General features: G+C 36.9%; 1 protein-coding gene and 1 pseudogene across 2 annotated transcripts; both read right to left on the minus strand.

Annotated features, from left to right (window-relative positions):
* Positions 1-3,176: 3,176 nt before the first annotated feature.
* Positions 3,177-4,961, minus strand: LOC147399780 (protein LYK5-like). The gene has a single exon (XM_086446551.1). It carries the CDS (start codon positions 4,959-4,961, stop codon positions 3,177-3,179), a length of 1,785 nt encoding a protein of 594 aa, XP_086302677.1.
* A 4,326-nt stretch (positions 4,962-9,287) lies between these two features.
* On the minus strand, positions 9,288-14,921 carry LOC147399781 (transketolase, chloroplastic-like; annotated as a pseudogene). The gene is made up of 6 exons (XR_015179129.1): positions 14,412-14,921; positions 11,759-11,841; positions 11,384-11,662; positions 11,163-11,311; positions 10,925-11,078; positions 9,288-10,514 (listed from the first exon to the last, which is right to left on the minus strand). The product of XR_015179129.1 is annotated as a transketolase, chloroplastic-like (transcript).
* Between the last annotated feature and the right edge of the window lie 1,486 nt (positions 14,922-16,407).

Here is a 16,407-nt window from a genome sequence, read left to right on the forward strand (position 1 = left end):
ACTATGAGGCCCTATAACCTTGTTTTTCTAGTTATGATCCTTACATCTGTGATTGCTACGATAGAATCGGATGGTGGAGATCGGAAGTTGAAGGAAAACCGCGATGATCGTATAATCCAGGGTAGGAGCTTAGAGAATCTCAATGGGAACCAGAATGGAGCCAACTATGGGGCCACTGGATCACCAAATAACAGTGGCATCGACACACGGTTTGATCAAGCAAGATATCAAAGTGAGCACCATTCCAGTGGTATGGAGCCTTGGAGAGTGCAACATCCCAGGGCCTGATCATAACTAGAGAAATATGAGTTGTATGTGTGGTGGTTTTAGAATTTAAAAAAAGAAAACAACAACTAGTGCTATAAAGGCCAACGCATGCGCACCATGCAATTTAGTTATCATGTATGAGTATCCCAACCCTTTTATGAATAGATTTAGCTTTAAGAACCATCATTATATGTCCATTTAATTATGAGGAGATTACTAAAACAGCCATGTATTTTGCCAAAATAACGAGAAGCAATGTTTTTTTAATATTTACAAAATGTCTATACCCAATTTCGTAATTTTATTTTCCTACGTGACGCACTATTGTTGTAAGAAGCAACAATGATGTGACGATGAAGACAAGGAACACGATTTGCTTAGTTAATCCAAATATTTAGGATAAGACTTGATTAAGACAATTTTAATTAGGCACAGAGATCACTTGAGTACTAAAATAGAACATTATTAATAACGGGATATTTGGGCATGTTCAATGAAGACTGATTATATTCCCAATTAGACAAATATTCAAGTTGAAGATTTTAAAAGAGTGAAAGGAAACCCCAAAAGAACTTTAACGAAGACAATGAAAGCAAATATGATGAATTGATGATCACTCTCAATAATAGATGACTTGGCTTTAGACAGAGTGGAATGGATGAACACGATTCATTTATCCAATCTCTAATCTTTAGGATATGGTCGTGTTGTAGTTAAAAATCAATAATGGAAATATGAGTTTGTGGAATTGTAGATGTTTAATTGATTTTTGATATATAGTTCTTGATGACATATAAACCCTACTCTTTAGAGATTCTAGAAGATAACCATTGCTAAAATCCACCTTAACCCATTAACTAGGATTATAAAACAACACCACACTATACTACATAACCCACTAACAACAGCCACTTAAAGACTTTATCCATCTATAAAAGCTCCCAACTTATCAAACACCTCCACATTTGCAAAACTAATTTAACCAAGTTGTTGAGAGAGTTAATCCATCACTCATTAGATGCAACCATGAGACCCTGTTAAGTTGTTTTGCTTATTATGCTTCTCATATCATTGATGGCTTTGATGGGATCATATGGGGGAGATCAAACGTTGAAGTTCACGATGCGTGGTGGACCATTTATCCAACAGTTCAATAAAGGATCTAGTCCAATGGAGCAACATCGCTTAGAGAGTCTCAATGGGACCGAAAACAATGGAACCAATGATGGGGCCTCTGGATCGACCGATAAGAATGACATAGATACTGGGATTGATCGAGCAAGAGACTCAAGTGGGTCCTACAGCGGGGCTAATGTAGATGGTCACCATTACAGTGATTTGCCCAGTTGGAACAAGCAACACCCAAAGCCAGATAACAACTAGGTGGTGAAATATGGATGATTTGATGAGGGGTTTTTTTTTGGAGGGGTGCTCAAATAAGGTGCTTTGGCTCATTATGTGTTAGGTGTTTTGGATTTGATGGTTCTATATATGTTGTTTCTTTAGATATTTTGAGATATTAGGTTGATTTATTAAGAAGGGCTAAGTCTTATTAAATCTTTTATCTCTATTTAATGAGAGGTTATACAAACACTATTAATTCCTTTATCACACCAAACAACAAAATCTTGAATATGGCATTGGAGGGTGGATAGTTATTCTATTTTTATTAATGATCTCACATTAAGTGCTTCGAATTCTAATTAAAGAGACGCATTATGAGAGTGAGAAAATGATCAAGAAATCGAAAGTTGGCATTAAATTGTTGTGGTGCTCCTTTCTTCTTCTATTGTATGTGTGTGTGTGAGTGAGAGCCCATTTTCTATGGTGCTTCTATTCTCTGTCCTTCCATTCTCATCCCCACCTACACACAAAATAATGTTAAAAAGAATAGAAAATAATAGATTATAGAAATGTGGTGATTAAATCCATTCCCTTTGTGTCCTTAGCGATAAGGGACATCAGTTACAACCCATTCATTTTGGACCTTGTGTGGGTGTTTATATATATATAAATATATATATATTTATATATATAGATAATGAGGTCAATTGCCTCCTCTCCCACATGTTCTTGAAAATCATACGTTTCTCCCCATTTTTATTAAGAAACACGAATTTAAAACATAGAAGGGATAGTAATATAAGTTAATTCCTTCACATGTCAATCAATTAGCAACAAGTACTTAAGAATTGAGTCATTTTAGAAAATGGACTAATTATTTGGAATCCAATCCAAAGAGCAAAATGAAGATTAAAAAAAAAAAGGAAAGTAGATTGAGTCAGTAAGAGTGGATCACAGCATTTGACAAAGTTGAATGGAGGATCATCAAGATTCATTCACCCAACGACACATTTTTTAATGGGGCTTTGATGATGATGGCTAATGGCTAATTAGTCGGAATAAACATATAAGGAGTAAATTTTCGCAATTTGTTCATAAAAAATTCTAGAGCCATTAGTCACACAATACTTAGAATCATTAAACATCAAAGGAAAGATTAACAGATCCACACTCTTTAAGTACATTGCACAAGAATACAATCACACTCTTTAAGTAAATTTTCGCAATTTGTTCATAAAAAATTCTAGAGCCATTAGTCACACAATACTTAGAAGCATTAAACATCAAAGGAAAGATTAACAGATCCACACTCTTTAAGTACATTGCACGAGAATACAATAACATAACTTCATGATATCGACGCGTGCTATGAGGTATACAAATAGAAGAGAGAGGGTGCCTTCACTATACACAATGAAACATGAAAACTAATAAATGGGTTACAAATACAAATACAAAATTAAAATCTAAGTTTCAGTAGAACAGGAAAAAAAAGAATTAAGAGTGTAATTGGCTCTCCAATGAAGAAGGGTTGATGGAATTCTTGTCATATTTACTTCACTTGCTCATACCATCCTTGCAAGGATCTTCAAGATGTCACCCATAGATGGTCTATGTAAAGGGTCATCTTCCACACATGCTTTAGCTAAAACAGCCAAACACAAAGCCTCCGCTATAGGATAATCTTCTTGCTTTAAATATGGATCAATGAAACCCTTCAATTGCTCGAAATACCCACTTTCACCACCTCCCCCTCCCAAGAATTTAATAGACTCTTTGAACAATCTCACATCTATTGCCTCTTTTCCTGAAATGATTTCGAACAAAACTACCCCGAAAGCAAAGATGTCTACTTTTTCCGAAACCAACCCATGATCAAGGTACTCCGGTGCGACCCATACTCCGACACTTTCCAACCTATCAACCGTTCCCTTTAAGGAACCAACCAAAGAGGTTGTTTCAAAATTCGCAATCTTCGCCCTCCAATCCTCTGTAATCAAAACATTTCTTGAGTTTATGTTCAAGTGAATATACGATGAAATTGTCCAATGGTGCAAGTAATGAAGCCCAGTTGCAATATCAAAAGCTATATGTACACGTTGTCGCCATTGAAGAACATTACATGGATCAAACAAACAGTCCCTTAAGCACCCATTGCTAGCGAATTCAAATACTAAATAAGACAGAGAAGAATCACTTTCTCCATAGCACACACCTTGCAATTGCACAATATTGACATGGTTGATTCTTGAATATATATCAATTATACCACGAGCATCTTCATACCTTAATTGTTTGATCATCACCTCGAAATCATTAATTCTTCCCTTGTAAATAAACTTACCCATCTTTGTATCTTCACTAAAATCCCTCGTCGCTCTCTTAAGTTCCTCAAGGCTATAATTATACAAAGAATATTTGTGCATAGAGAGAAGATCTGGAGATAAACAAGAAGTCGGAGAGCTTCTAACAGTTGAAGTCCGTGTCTTCTCAACTTTCCGTTTTCTTAAGGTCATGACATAAAACCCGGCAGCGGACAAAGCCAAAAGAACCAAAAGAATCCCGAAAACCAACCCGAAGATAAACAAATTACTTACCCTTGCATTGCTCCTTTTCCGTTCTACCGAATGTATTGGAGCTTCCGAATTTGATTCATCGAAATAGATGACTAGATTCTTTTTCAAAGGAACTAAAACCGTTGTGTGAGGAACAACGGTTATCGAAGAATCAAAATTGTTCATAGCCCATAGTTCTTCACGAGGAATGCCAAATTTCTTACTCACTTTTTTTATTCCATCTCCTTTAACAAAAGGGTATGTCACAAGGTACTTGAGACCATTGTTACTAGATAATTTATCAGGACAAGAACATTTCAAAGGGACATGAAGCTTAGCCCCAATTGGAATTAAATTTTCATGATACGGGTTTTCATCCACGAGTGTTATTGATTTGACCAACCCTTCAAAAACCTCACAAGCAATATTCGAATAGGTCGCACTTTCAGGGACTAAGTAGCTGAAATTTGCTTGATAGAAGTAGCCCGAGCAAAAACAATTAATGGGTATAAGAACATCTCTATCTTCTGTGAGATTCTGAGAAGGTGATGTTAGATTGTTCAATTGGAGTAACCCATCAAGATTAGTATCGAACAAGTAGGAAATCTCTGAGATGGTCTGAAAATGTGGTCTAGCTTTGTAAACCAGAAAAGTATGGCATGATTGTTTGAAGGAATTACAGGTGTATCTAGAACCTGATTGAAAGACGTTTGCAGAACAAGGGGTCGGGTCATAAAATTGCTGAGCGAAACTCAAATGGGAGATAACCCAGACGAAGAACCAGAGAAAAATCATGGATTTTGAGATCAGAAGCATTGAAAATGTTGGAGAGGAGCCAAGACCCAACAAGTAGTTAAAAAGGGAAAATGAGGGAAAAAGTCAACTAACTTTTAAAATAATAACCGTTGAAACCTAATGGTTATTTCAGACAAAGATTTTGAGGAAACTACACAAATGCCACTATGAATGCAACAACAATAAAATGACATAAATGTTCTCATTTTCAACCTCTTAGATTTGTATTTTTCCTCTCATTTTCAACATCTCAATTTGACAATTAGCTAAATTTTCCTATAATATGAGTTTTTGTTAGCTACCACTGCTTTTTTATTATTAAATTATTCTTTAGATATAATGTAGTCAAATGAGATTTTGGATTCTGAAAATTAATTTATATAATTTTATATAATCATGATTCAAGTTCAAATGTCGAGATCATGCTTTCAAAACTCTCTTTGACATCTTGTCTCGGACGAGACAAACCATTTAACTCGGTTTATAATGATTGATTTAGATATATTTAAATTAAAATAATTATAATTTTTTAATAAAATAAGGTATATTAGAATATGTTTAGTCATAAAATCGTATTTTATTTGTATAATAAAATTTTCAATTTAAAAAAATATATAATTATTTTAATCAAAATCCCAATTGGCCCAGCTTAGTTTTATTTACTTGGTCAAGATTTTCAAAATACTGTTCGAGACATCTCATTTATCTGTGATTGTTGAGACATCCTGTGTATCCATATTGTTGATGATCAATACCAAGATGACTCGGGCAAACCATGGTCGAGATCGACGATTTACAATCCTTTGAGGCCGACGATTGTAAATGGTAATTTCGAAGATTGGAAGAGAGGTTATCCCAGTGATTTTAATGGTACGATCATCAATCTCATCATTTGAAATGGGGTCAAGGTGAGACATTAAGAAAGAAAAAAAATTACTAAATGGCCCGTCAAGCTATTGTACTAAAATTAAGAGATTTAGAAAGAAATCCCTCCAATAGGTGTATTAAGTAATTTTTTCGTTTTATCAAACGAGAGTTGCTATTGCCTCACCAACTTTTGCTAACGCCACACTAAGTGTGTGTAATTCTTTGGTGATTTACATAAAAAATGGTGTGACATTGGTAAAAGTTGGTGGGGCCAATAGCAGCTCTCTTATCAAACTTGCATAACTAATGGAAATAATCTGACCAATTTGGTTTACCAATTGGGGTTCATCAAATAGTAGAACTTAGTCCTCCCATTTAATCCACGTGTCTTCATCTCCATTTTCCCTTATGAATTTGAATTTCTCACGATATGTTTTATTAATTTAGCGATAAAATACCGAAAAAAGCAAGGCCAGGTCAGGACAAAACGGCCGGCTAGAAAAGAATACGAAATGATTCGGTGTGAAAATGACACATAATCTAAAGTGTTCACATTATAATCCCAGTCGTGTTGAAGCCTTTCCAGGTATCAGTATACCAAATATTGCCACGTGGCACTTTTTTTTTTTTTTCCGATGTGGGCCCTCTTGCTACTCCTCGATAAACCACTTGATCAGTGTGTCTTCATCATGGGTTTACATGTTAAAATCCAACGGCTAGGAATGACAGATAAAGATGATTTTTTTAGTGTGAAATTAATTAAGGGAGGGCCAAAATTCATGAGTTAATGGGCCCATAGAGTGCCATTTTGCAATATATGGAATGATCAACATGTGGCTCATACGTAAGATGTGATTAAACAAATAAAACACTATTAAAGTCTACTTAATATAGAAGTTTTAATGACTTTTTGAATATATATATATATTATATATATATATATTATAGAATGTTAACTTTCTACGTATAGTAATGGACAAAATCCTAGCATATACACTCATTTTTTTTTAGTGAATATTTTTTTTTTTTTGCTAATCGAGTGTTCGGGCTAGCTTGCGTGCATCACGACTAATCTCGGGGAGGACTACCACAGCAATCCACCGCCATTATAGGAAAGTGTTGTAGGTAACATTGAAATTGACATCGTTTCACACATTGCTGATGTGGATGTGTGTATAGAATCATCATAGATGTTTTTCATCAAGATACGAGTGAGAAGTATCTATGATTTTATACACGCCAATGTGTGAAACGATATCAATTTCAATGTTACTCCAACACGACTCTGCTATGAGTCATGATTTTCTGACTTAAACGATATATGATTTTGTGCCCTTACCAAGTCAGCTGAGTATTGACCGAGTGAAAAAAATCAAGTCAGAAAATCATTAGCCTTCTACTATTATATGATAAGCAAGCATCGGGATCATGGGTTCAATATCGATGAACTCAACGAGAGCCTCTAAGTTGGGCTAAATGAATTGTGCTCCTCCATTCAGTTATAATCTATTAATTTGAGTGTGGTGATGTTGGGCTTTACTTCCAATATGAATAATATTTGTAGATGTAAAATATTTGAAATGTGCTTCAAGATCTGTAATTTTCACCAGGAATTGTACAACATTCCCCATTTTTTATTTCTCTTTTTATAAAACTTTTATTGCCTTAGTTACCCTTGGTCTGACCCCTAAAGTCTAAACTATTATAGAATAGGTGCCATTGGTCCATAACCTAGATTTTCATTCTTTGGAGCCAATTAATAAGTTGTGCCTGAAAACCATACCTCCAACTTCTGATGTTGGATGTATAAGACTCGAAGGTCGAGCTCAGCCTATAAACTAACTATAAAGTCGAGAACAGGATCTCAACATCTTGTCTTGTATCTCGAGGTAATACATGTGTCTCATCACTTGATCTAGTCCAATAACTTGATTAAATCCAATTCCACTCAAGTTGGCTTAAATTAATCAATGAGTACTTTGGGTTGGCTCAAGTTAAGTAATAGAAAAGAATTTTGATAAAATAATGCGGTTTTTGATGAACACACCTTTCTCTCTCCAGTCTATAGTGGAAAAAAAAAAAAAATTCTAATCTGATCACCTTGTAACATTCAAAACATGATCTAAAACATGGAGCTGTAGAGGACAAAATTATATGAAGTTTAAAAAGAAAGAAATTAAAAAAAAAAAAGTTATTTTTCACTGTTGAATTTTATTTTTAAATTTGAATGCTCGATTGTCAGATATTTTCAACACCTTCGATCAAGATCAAAAAATAATAAATTTTTTTTTTTTTAGAATATAAATATTTTCATAAAATCTAAAAGGTTGTATTATTGGATTGTTAATGTGATAATCAATGTGGGCCCAACGACTTTTTTTAAGATTTGAAATCAAAAAATTAAACATGTGGGCAGCGGGCAAGAAAGAGTAGTTCTCTCTATTGCTAATGTCATTCACACCACATGTCAAATGTTTGCTTGGCTATGAGCAAACACGTTAGAGTGCATCAAAGGTGTGCTCCAAAATATCATTAACTCAATAGAAAATTCATGGTCCAGGAGACTCGAACACCTAAACACCAATCTTAAAGCAAATGACCAAATAATAAGCTTCATTGGTGGATAATGAAAATTTGTAATATAATATATTTTTTAAAGGATTATTTATATATTTTATATGTAGAACTCAATCATCATTCATATTTTGATTATGTATAATGTTGAGTTTAGTCCCACATGAGACACTCATTGCCTTGTCTCTCTCCGGGCCTCTCCACACAGTTTGCCAATTGATTTTGAGTTGGACCCCCCAACTTATCATGAGATTAGAGTGCTAGGTTCATAAAAGTCACGAGTTTGAGTTTTCTCGAAGACATTTTTCACTCTTATAGGTGAGGGAGAGTGTTATGTGTTGCATTATCCGCCTCTGCTCCCGAGTGTCACATCCTCACGTGTCGTGCCCTAGTTCGACTTGTGACCTTTATATTCATAGTTGTACGTTCCCCATAAGATCAGTCTTTTGAGGTAAATAGTTGTCAACATGGTATCAAAGCGGGTTTTTCTCTCCTCCACATCACCCAGTTCATATCATCACATGCTTTGGCCCAATCTAACACGAGTTGAATTTAGTCCCACATCAAACACTCATGGCCTTTGCTCCTTCTTTATAAACTCCCGGGCCTTTCCACTTATTGCCAATTGATTTTGAGTTGGACCCCAAACTTATCATATAACTCATTACTTTTCAATGTTAGATTAGTTCTTGTAACTTCATATTAAATTAAGGAACCAAAGCAAATCAAACTGATGAACCCAAGCTAATCAAACAACAAATTCTAAATTCTCTCTTCATTTCTTTAAAAATCGGATCCATTTTTTTTGCAGTGAACTACGAACCCAAATTCGAACCAGGTAGCCAAACCATTCAAATTGGTAATTCTAACTGTTTGATTCACACATTTTCGTCACGAAACCCAATTTTAATTTATTTTTATTATGTTTTTGTCCCATGGTTCCACCCCATTGCCGAAAATTTTAAAATCCATCACATTCTATGGTGGGTCACTACACAGCAATCACTCAAAAGAAAATACAGGGAAAACTCCCGAATCAAGCAAGCTTAGGCCAAAGCAGAGCAACCCCGGCCGCTTCGGTTCCTAGAATACAACTTCATTTAAAGCTTCGACTTCGGACCAGAGCAGAAATATTTTTTAGCAAAGTTCAGAAAAACATCACGACTACCTCGGTCACTAATCGAGTCGACTACTACTACTGATCCAGTAAAGACCTTGCTATCCTTGTAACATTCTCTTGAGTGAACCCAATAACCACTCCCTCCCTCCCAACATACTCTCTCCACCCCAATGGCGAGCCCGCCTCGACACTGACACGCTTCACCACTCTCCGCGGCAAAACAAACTCCTTATACTCCCCTGGTTGACCATCGAAAAGTCTCCAACACACGAGTGAAACCACCCTTACTCTCCTCCCTTCTTTCCTTAGTCTCTCCGCACTACGCTCACAAAGACACAACTCCGACCCCATACCAATCAATATGATCTCGGGCAGCTCTTCCCCTGAATTGTCACTTACAATGTACCCACCTCTCTCAACTTCACTAGCCGATGTCCCTTCCAAGTTAGCCTCCACTTTTGCCTTGACAAAGCAATGACACTAGGTACATTTCTTTGTCCAACTGCCACCTTATAGGCTCCAGCAGTCTCATTGCCATCTGCGGGTCGGAAGACTAGTAATTGTGGCACAGCATGAAGGCCCACAAGCTGCTCCACGGGTTGGTGGGTGGGTCCATCCTCACCCAAACCAATTGAATCGTGGGTCAGTATGTAGAGGACTCCAGCATGGCTTAAAGCTGATAAGCGGATCGGATTCTTCATGTAATCGGAGTAAGTGAGGAAAGTGGCGGCAAAAGGTATCAACCCACTTCCATGCAATGCAAGTCCATTTGAAATTGCGGCCATTGCATGCTCACGCACTCCGTATCGGATGTTACAGCCCCATGGAGACTTGGGCTGGCTGAAGTCTCCATAGCCATGGAGGTACACTTTGTTTGAGGATGCAAGATCCGCACCTCCACCAATCAGCCCTGGAAGGACCTTAGCAAGATTGTTTAAGCACTTCTCCGAGTACCCACGACTGGCATCTACCAGATCGGATTTAGATCACACCTGCTTTGATCCTCACAGATTGGAGTCATAATGATAATAGATATTCAATTTTTAAGAGCCTTGTTGGAAAGGGGGAGAACTATGAATATAAGAGGGTCATGGGACTTAACTAGGGTACTAGGGTACGACACTCCTGAGAGTGGAGGAAAATATACACTCAAGACTCCCCATCGCCCATAAGGGATTAATGAATCAAACCCATGACCTATACGAACATAACGCTCTGATACCATGTTAACCAACCAACTACTCCAAAAGACGGATCTGTGGGAGAGGGGGGAGAACTATGAATATAAGAGGGTCACGGGGCTTAATTGGGGTATGAAACACCCGAGAGTGAAGGAAAATATTCACTCAACAGATCAGTTACTGATAATCGATTTTCATAACATGAGTTATAAATCAAGTACCGGCAAGGAGCGTTCCCATCCTGGAAGCAAGCCACCATTAAGGAGGACTTTAAATTCTTGTGCTTCTTGGGGATATTTGCTTTGGAAATAGTTCAGAGTAGAATACCATCTATCCTCTAGTCTTTCTCCATGTTCTGTTTGAATTTGCATTTCCCTACAACGATTTTAATTAAACGCTTTACCAACATTTCTTCTAAAAGGACTAAACAATAAACATTTATTTCCTTAATTAATTTACCTATAGACCATAGGAAGAACATGCAACGGTTTGCGATCTTACCACTTAATTTTCTGTCTCATTTGCTTCACATCATCATCATCAAATATACCATGATGGGCCTTAGACATTCCTTATTTTATGGACAATTTTCCAATGAGAGTCCTCACCTGAGAAAAATAATTCAAGTTACTTACTAGTAAGTGAAGGGGAGAGAGGAACATCATTATGATCCAACAAACCTTGATGAAAGTCGGTTTCTCGGATTCATTGAAAGAGGAGAGAAGTGCCTTCTTGAACGCCCCAATATCCTCGCGGATGTTATCTACCATGATTGTATTCCAACCAAGAGCCTTCAAGCAGGCAGAGATGTCTTCGGAAAATGCAAGAGTGGTATCTCCATCAATGGTGTTGTGGTTATAATCATAGATCAGTGTAAGCTTGTTGAGCTTCCAATGTCCAGCCAAAGAAGCAGCTTCATGTGAAATTCCTTCCATAGCACATCCATCACATGATGCAATATCTGCCATCGAACCAATCAGTAAATTATCAGGGACACCTTCTATCATAATTCATATTAAACATATATTATTACTTAAATATTAATTAGTTAACTCATGTCTGATGTTCAATAATGCAGCTAAGTGAGCTTCTACTAGAGCAAGATCAACGGCATTAGCAACACCTTGTCCAAGCGGACCTGTTATGATAAATGGTGGGGTCAAATTTATCTTCTTATAGGAAATGTAGTATCATAGAACCCAAATGGGATAGAAAACAGATTGACTCTAGGAAAAAATGAATTTAGTTCAATAAGCCTAACCATCCAACTTAATAACTTTTTCCAATTATTTCTCAACTTTGGATTCATTGTAAGACAATATGTGATTGATCGGTCAGTAAGAATCACCCCTATTGGTGAAATTATGAGCTTCACATACTGGCTTGATGTTAGTAAATTATTATCCCCATCTCCCCTAAACTTTGCCATCTTTGACCCGAGCTGTATGAGGTAGGAACTCATCCCTCGTATGGTTCAAGGTCGAGCCCCACCCCAGCAGTAATAGCACAAAGAATCCCATGTACTCGGTACTTACCACACTTAGTGTCATATTGACTTGAACCCATTACTCGGTTGGTTGACATATTGCAATGCAACTTTAAAGTCCTGGGTTCAAAGCTAACTTACGCACCAACCCCACTACCCAAAAAGAAGAAGAAAAAAGAATCGAGATCCAGAGCGGTGTCCCGTTCCAATAGAATAGGAACGGTGTCTACGTGGCACGTTTTGGTAGGAGTTTAAAATACATCGTGCTACTAACCAAGCCGTTTTCTATAAAGAACACAGCCCAATGTATTTAATCTCCAACCAAAACGTGTCACGTAGACACCGTATGTTGTTATAGGAACGGGACACCACTCTGGATCACGACTCAAAAAAAAAAAAGAGGTCAAGTAACACAGAAGGTACATTTCAACAATTTCCTTTAGGTGCCAAACTCCATCATTTACATGGCCTGCTTCTCATTCCATTTATGGTTGTGGGGATAACTACCTTAGATTAGTAATATCAATGAAAGATTGTCCCAGTTGTGACTTCAATGCCATCCGTCACCACATTCTCAGGGTGGCCTGGAGTCCGACTCCCTAGCTGCACAAACGTCGTAAGTCTTCAAGCTGAATTGGATGTAGTTTTAAAGTCAATCAGTGCAAATGCCAATTGTGAAACATTTATATCAACAGCCGGAAAAAAAAAAAAAAAAGCCCTTAAGTTTATGTAGGTAAGTTGTCTAGGCACTAGAAATAAGGGTTTAAACGGGCAAACATGAGAGGTTTTGAGTCTTAATTTGAACTATATCATGTTCGACTAAACCGATCCAAAATTAAACAAAAGCTAGGCCTAGGACAACAGCTTATATCCCTACGAGCTCATGGGGTTTTTTTGTTTGTTTTCACAGCTCTATAATATAGTGAACTGATTCATCGGCACAAAGTATGGTAAGGTAGCATTGGTTACAGCTATATCTACAATCTAATTAGTATGGCTAATTGTATCCTTCAAACAAGACTTATAATTGTGCTGCATAAGTCTACCAAGGAAGAGTTATTGCCACAACCAAGCACCCACTAGTGAAAAAGGGAATGATGTCATGCTCGGCCCAAATGCTAAGGACCAAAAATCCCACGTCGGGGTCCTCAAAAAATCGGTTGAGAACGTGAAAATATTCACTAGGGATTCCCTTAATTGGTTTTAGAAACCCAACCAATAGACCAAAAGCACTTAATGATTAATTGTCGGAAAAGTTAAGCCATTATCTCTTTCGGTCCATAACACACCACCAAACTCTAGATTTGCTCAATGGTCCGCTCTCTGGTGGCTTCAACTATGGTACCATTATTTCGGGGTCAGGTATGTAGTCATTTCTTGTATTAAATCTCTACCTATTTTGTTTAATCTAAAAATATGATTTGGTGTATCACAATATACCTCATTAAATTGATTCCTATAATACTCCAGTACCCTGGCACTCCAATCTTGTACCCTCCTGGGAACCCTAGGTCAAGATATACAATCTAACTCGTACACCCAAGTGTTTAGGTGTCAAATGAATGGTGCGGGAAATTAAGCTCTTTATCTCAAGGTCAAGTGAAAAACTGATATTGTCTTGATCGATATTTTATGATACATTCCCAAAACATTCAATGTTTCCAGGTCTATGTTTCATTTTGATCTATAAGCTCTTTATTTGAAGGTCAAGTGAAAAACCGATATTTTATGATACATTCCCAAAACATTCAATGTTTCCAGGTCTATGTTTCATATTGATCTATAAGCTCTTTATCTGAAGGTCAAGTGAAAAACCGATATTTTATGACACATTCCTAAAACATTAATTCAATATTGTTTCGGGTCAATGATACATATATATTTGTCCATACATTTGGATATGATACGACATTTTGAAACCATGCCTTATCTCTTTGGGGTCATAATAAGACATCGAAACTGATCTCTAGGAAACATTTTTTTATCTCTAGGAAACCTGTATTTCTCTTAATATCTAGCCATTTGTTGGACCCTATAAAATTGCTTATAAAAATGCTCAACCCAACATTTTGATCAAATCTACTGTGAGTAACCATACATTAGTGGCAAAATAAATTCCAATTAATATTCTCAATCAATCTAGCTAGAATCTCGTAATCAAATATCAAGAAACCAAAAAAAAAAAAAAAACAAATCCAATATGGAATCAAAGACACGTGTACCTGAACAGATGGAAACCGAAGCTGAAGCAGACACCCATGTCCAGCACTTAAAAACAAATCTATCTCTATTAAACCACTTTGGGTTCTTGGGATTGTATCTCATTATGTGTCTATATCACACATAACCCACTTCAGCCATCCCAAGTGCCATCCCTAGGTGCCCAGCTTTCGCTTGTTGCACCGAATCCACAATAAGCATTCTAACATTACCCACACATCTCTTATCCACCAAACTTTGGAACAACTCATCGTCTTTGTAGATTTTTTCCCAACTTAGTTGAGACCCAAATGCACGTTCAAGCTATTCTTTCCATGAGAGTTTGTAGTCTTTGGAGAGATGGGTTGTGGTGTTTGTATGAGTTGATGAGTTAGTTTGATATTGAAGGTTGGATGGTTGGTTGAGAATCTGTTGTGATGAGAAGGTAGTAGAGGTGGTAGTGGTGGTGAGGATCTGAAGAAGAGAAGGGAAGAGATAGCCATGATGATGGAGATTAGTTTCTTTGCTGTGACTCTCTCTCTCACACACACGCAGACACAGGTGAATATGAGACAGTGTGGTAGATTACGTGTTGCATGCTCGAGTGACAAAAATGACACGTGGCGAAGCGATGACGACTGCTTCAATTTCAAAATTTAGTTTGACTTTGACCAGGTGAATTTATTTTTTCTGGCATTTGTAGGTAGACCCCCAAACTCAAGTATTATTTACATAGCTCTCCACGTTTTGGGGAATATTTGAGATAGTCCCTATTTTTTTCGAAAATGATGAATGGGGCTCTTAATGGGCTGGGATTAGGCCTGGCATAGAATGGGTTTGTGAAGTATAATGGAGTTTAGGTATCAGATCAGGCTAGGCCCAATTCATGTTTAGGACCGGGCATGGGAACTAGGCCCATCGGATGGCCTAATAACTTATATATAATGATGGAATTTCTTTTTCAAATATATTATATTTATATATGAAATTTGGAGGCCAATCCAGATCGAGAAGAAATCCAAATATGCACAGGGCAGGCCTGGACGAATACATTTTGTTACATTGAATCTTATATATTGTAATAGATTTCTTAAAATATAAATGAATAATGCTAGAGTGACCTCAAAGATTGAACTCATTTCACACTTTCTTGACATGGAGGTGTGTATGAACCGTAGATTTTTTTCATTGAGATACAAGAGAAAAACATTTATGGTTCTGTACACACCTCCATGTCAGGAAAGTGCGAAATGAGGTCAATCTTAAATCCCTCCACCACAACTCAATATAAATATATATTTAGCCATAAAATTGTGAGGCCAATCCAGGCCGAAAATAAATCCAAATGTGTACAAGGCCAGCCTGGCCAAAGATTGACCCAAATTTTGTTTGAGACTTATGGGTGGATTGAGTAAAATCCGACGGATATCATCCTAAACCTGATTAACCAACAAGTGTTGGACACAGTGACTAGGGCCTCCCTAAACAAGTAGAGAAGTCTTGAGTTTAAGGCCAGCCTGGCTAAAGATTGACCCAAATTTTATTTGAGACTTATGGGTGGATTGAGTAAAATCCGACGCATATCATCTTAAACCTGATTAACCAATAAGTGTTGGACATAGTGGCTAGGGCCTCTCTAAACAACTAGAGAAGTCTTGAGTTTAATCCCCCTTATTGGCCACCCATAAGGATTTATCCTTGCTTATTTGGTATGTATGATTTATGAAATATTGCACTTACTTAAAAGATTTTGACGAGACATACTATTTTAAGAGACCGGTTGTTTTGTTCTTACTAATCATACCTACTTGAAAGATTTTGACGAGACATAGTACTTTAAGAGGTCAATTGTCTCGTCCTTACTAGTCACACCTACGAATCCAGATACCACTGTATCGAGAAAAAAAAATATCGATTAGACAAATAATCAGGATTTGACCAGTGCAACATTATCCATCCATTCTTCCACTCCATCCAACCCATAAAAATAAATAAACATATGGAGAAAATTTGAAACAA

Source organism: Akebia trifoliata, chromosome 6, assembly GCF_017979445.1.
Source record: "Akebia trifoliata isolate Shusen 1 chromosome 6, ASM1797944v1, whole genome shotgun sequence".
Taxonomy (NCBI): Eukaryota; Viridiplantae; Streptophyta; class Magnoliopsida; order Ranunculales; family Lardizabalaceae; genus Akebia; species Akebia trifoliata.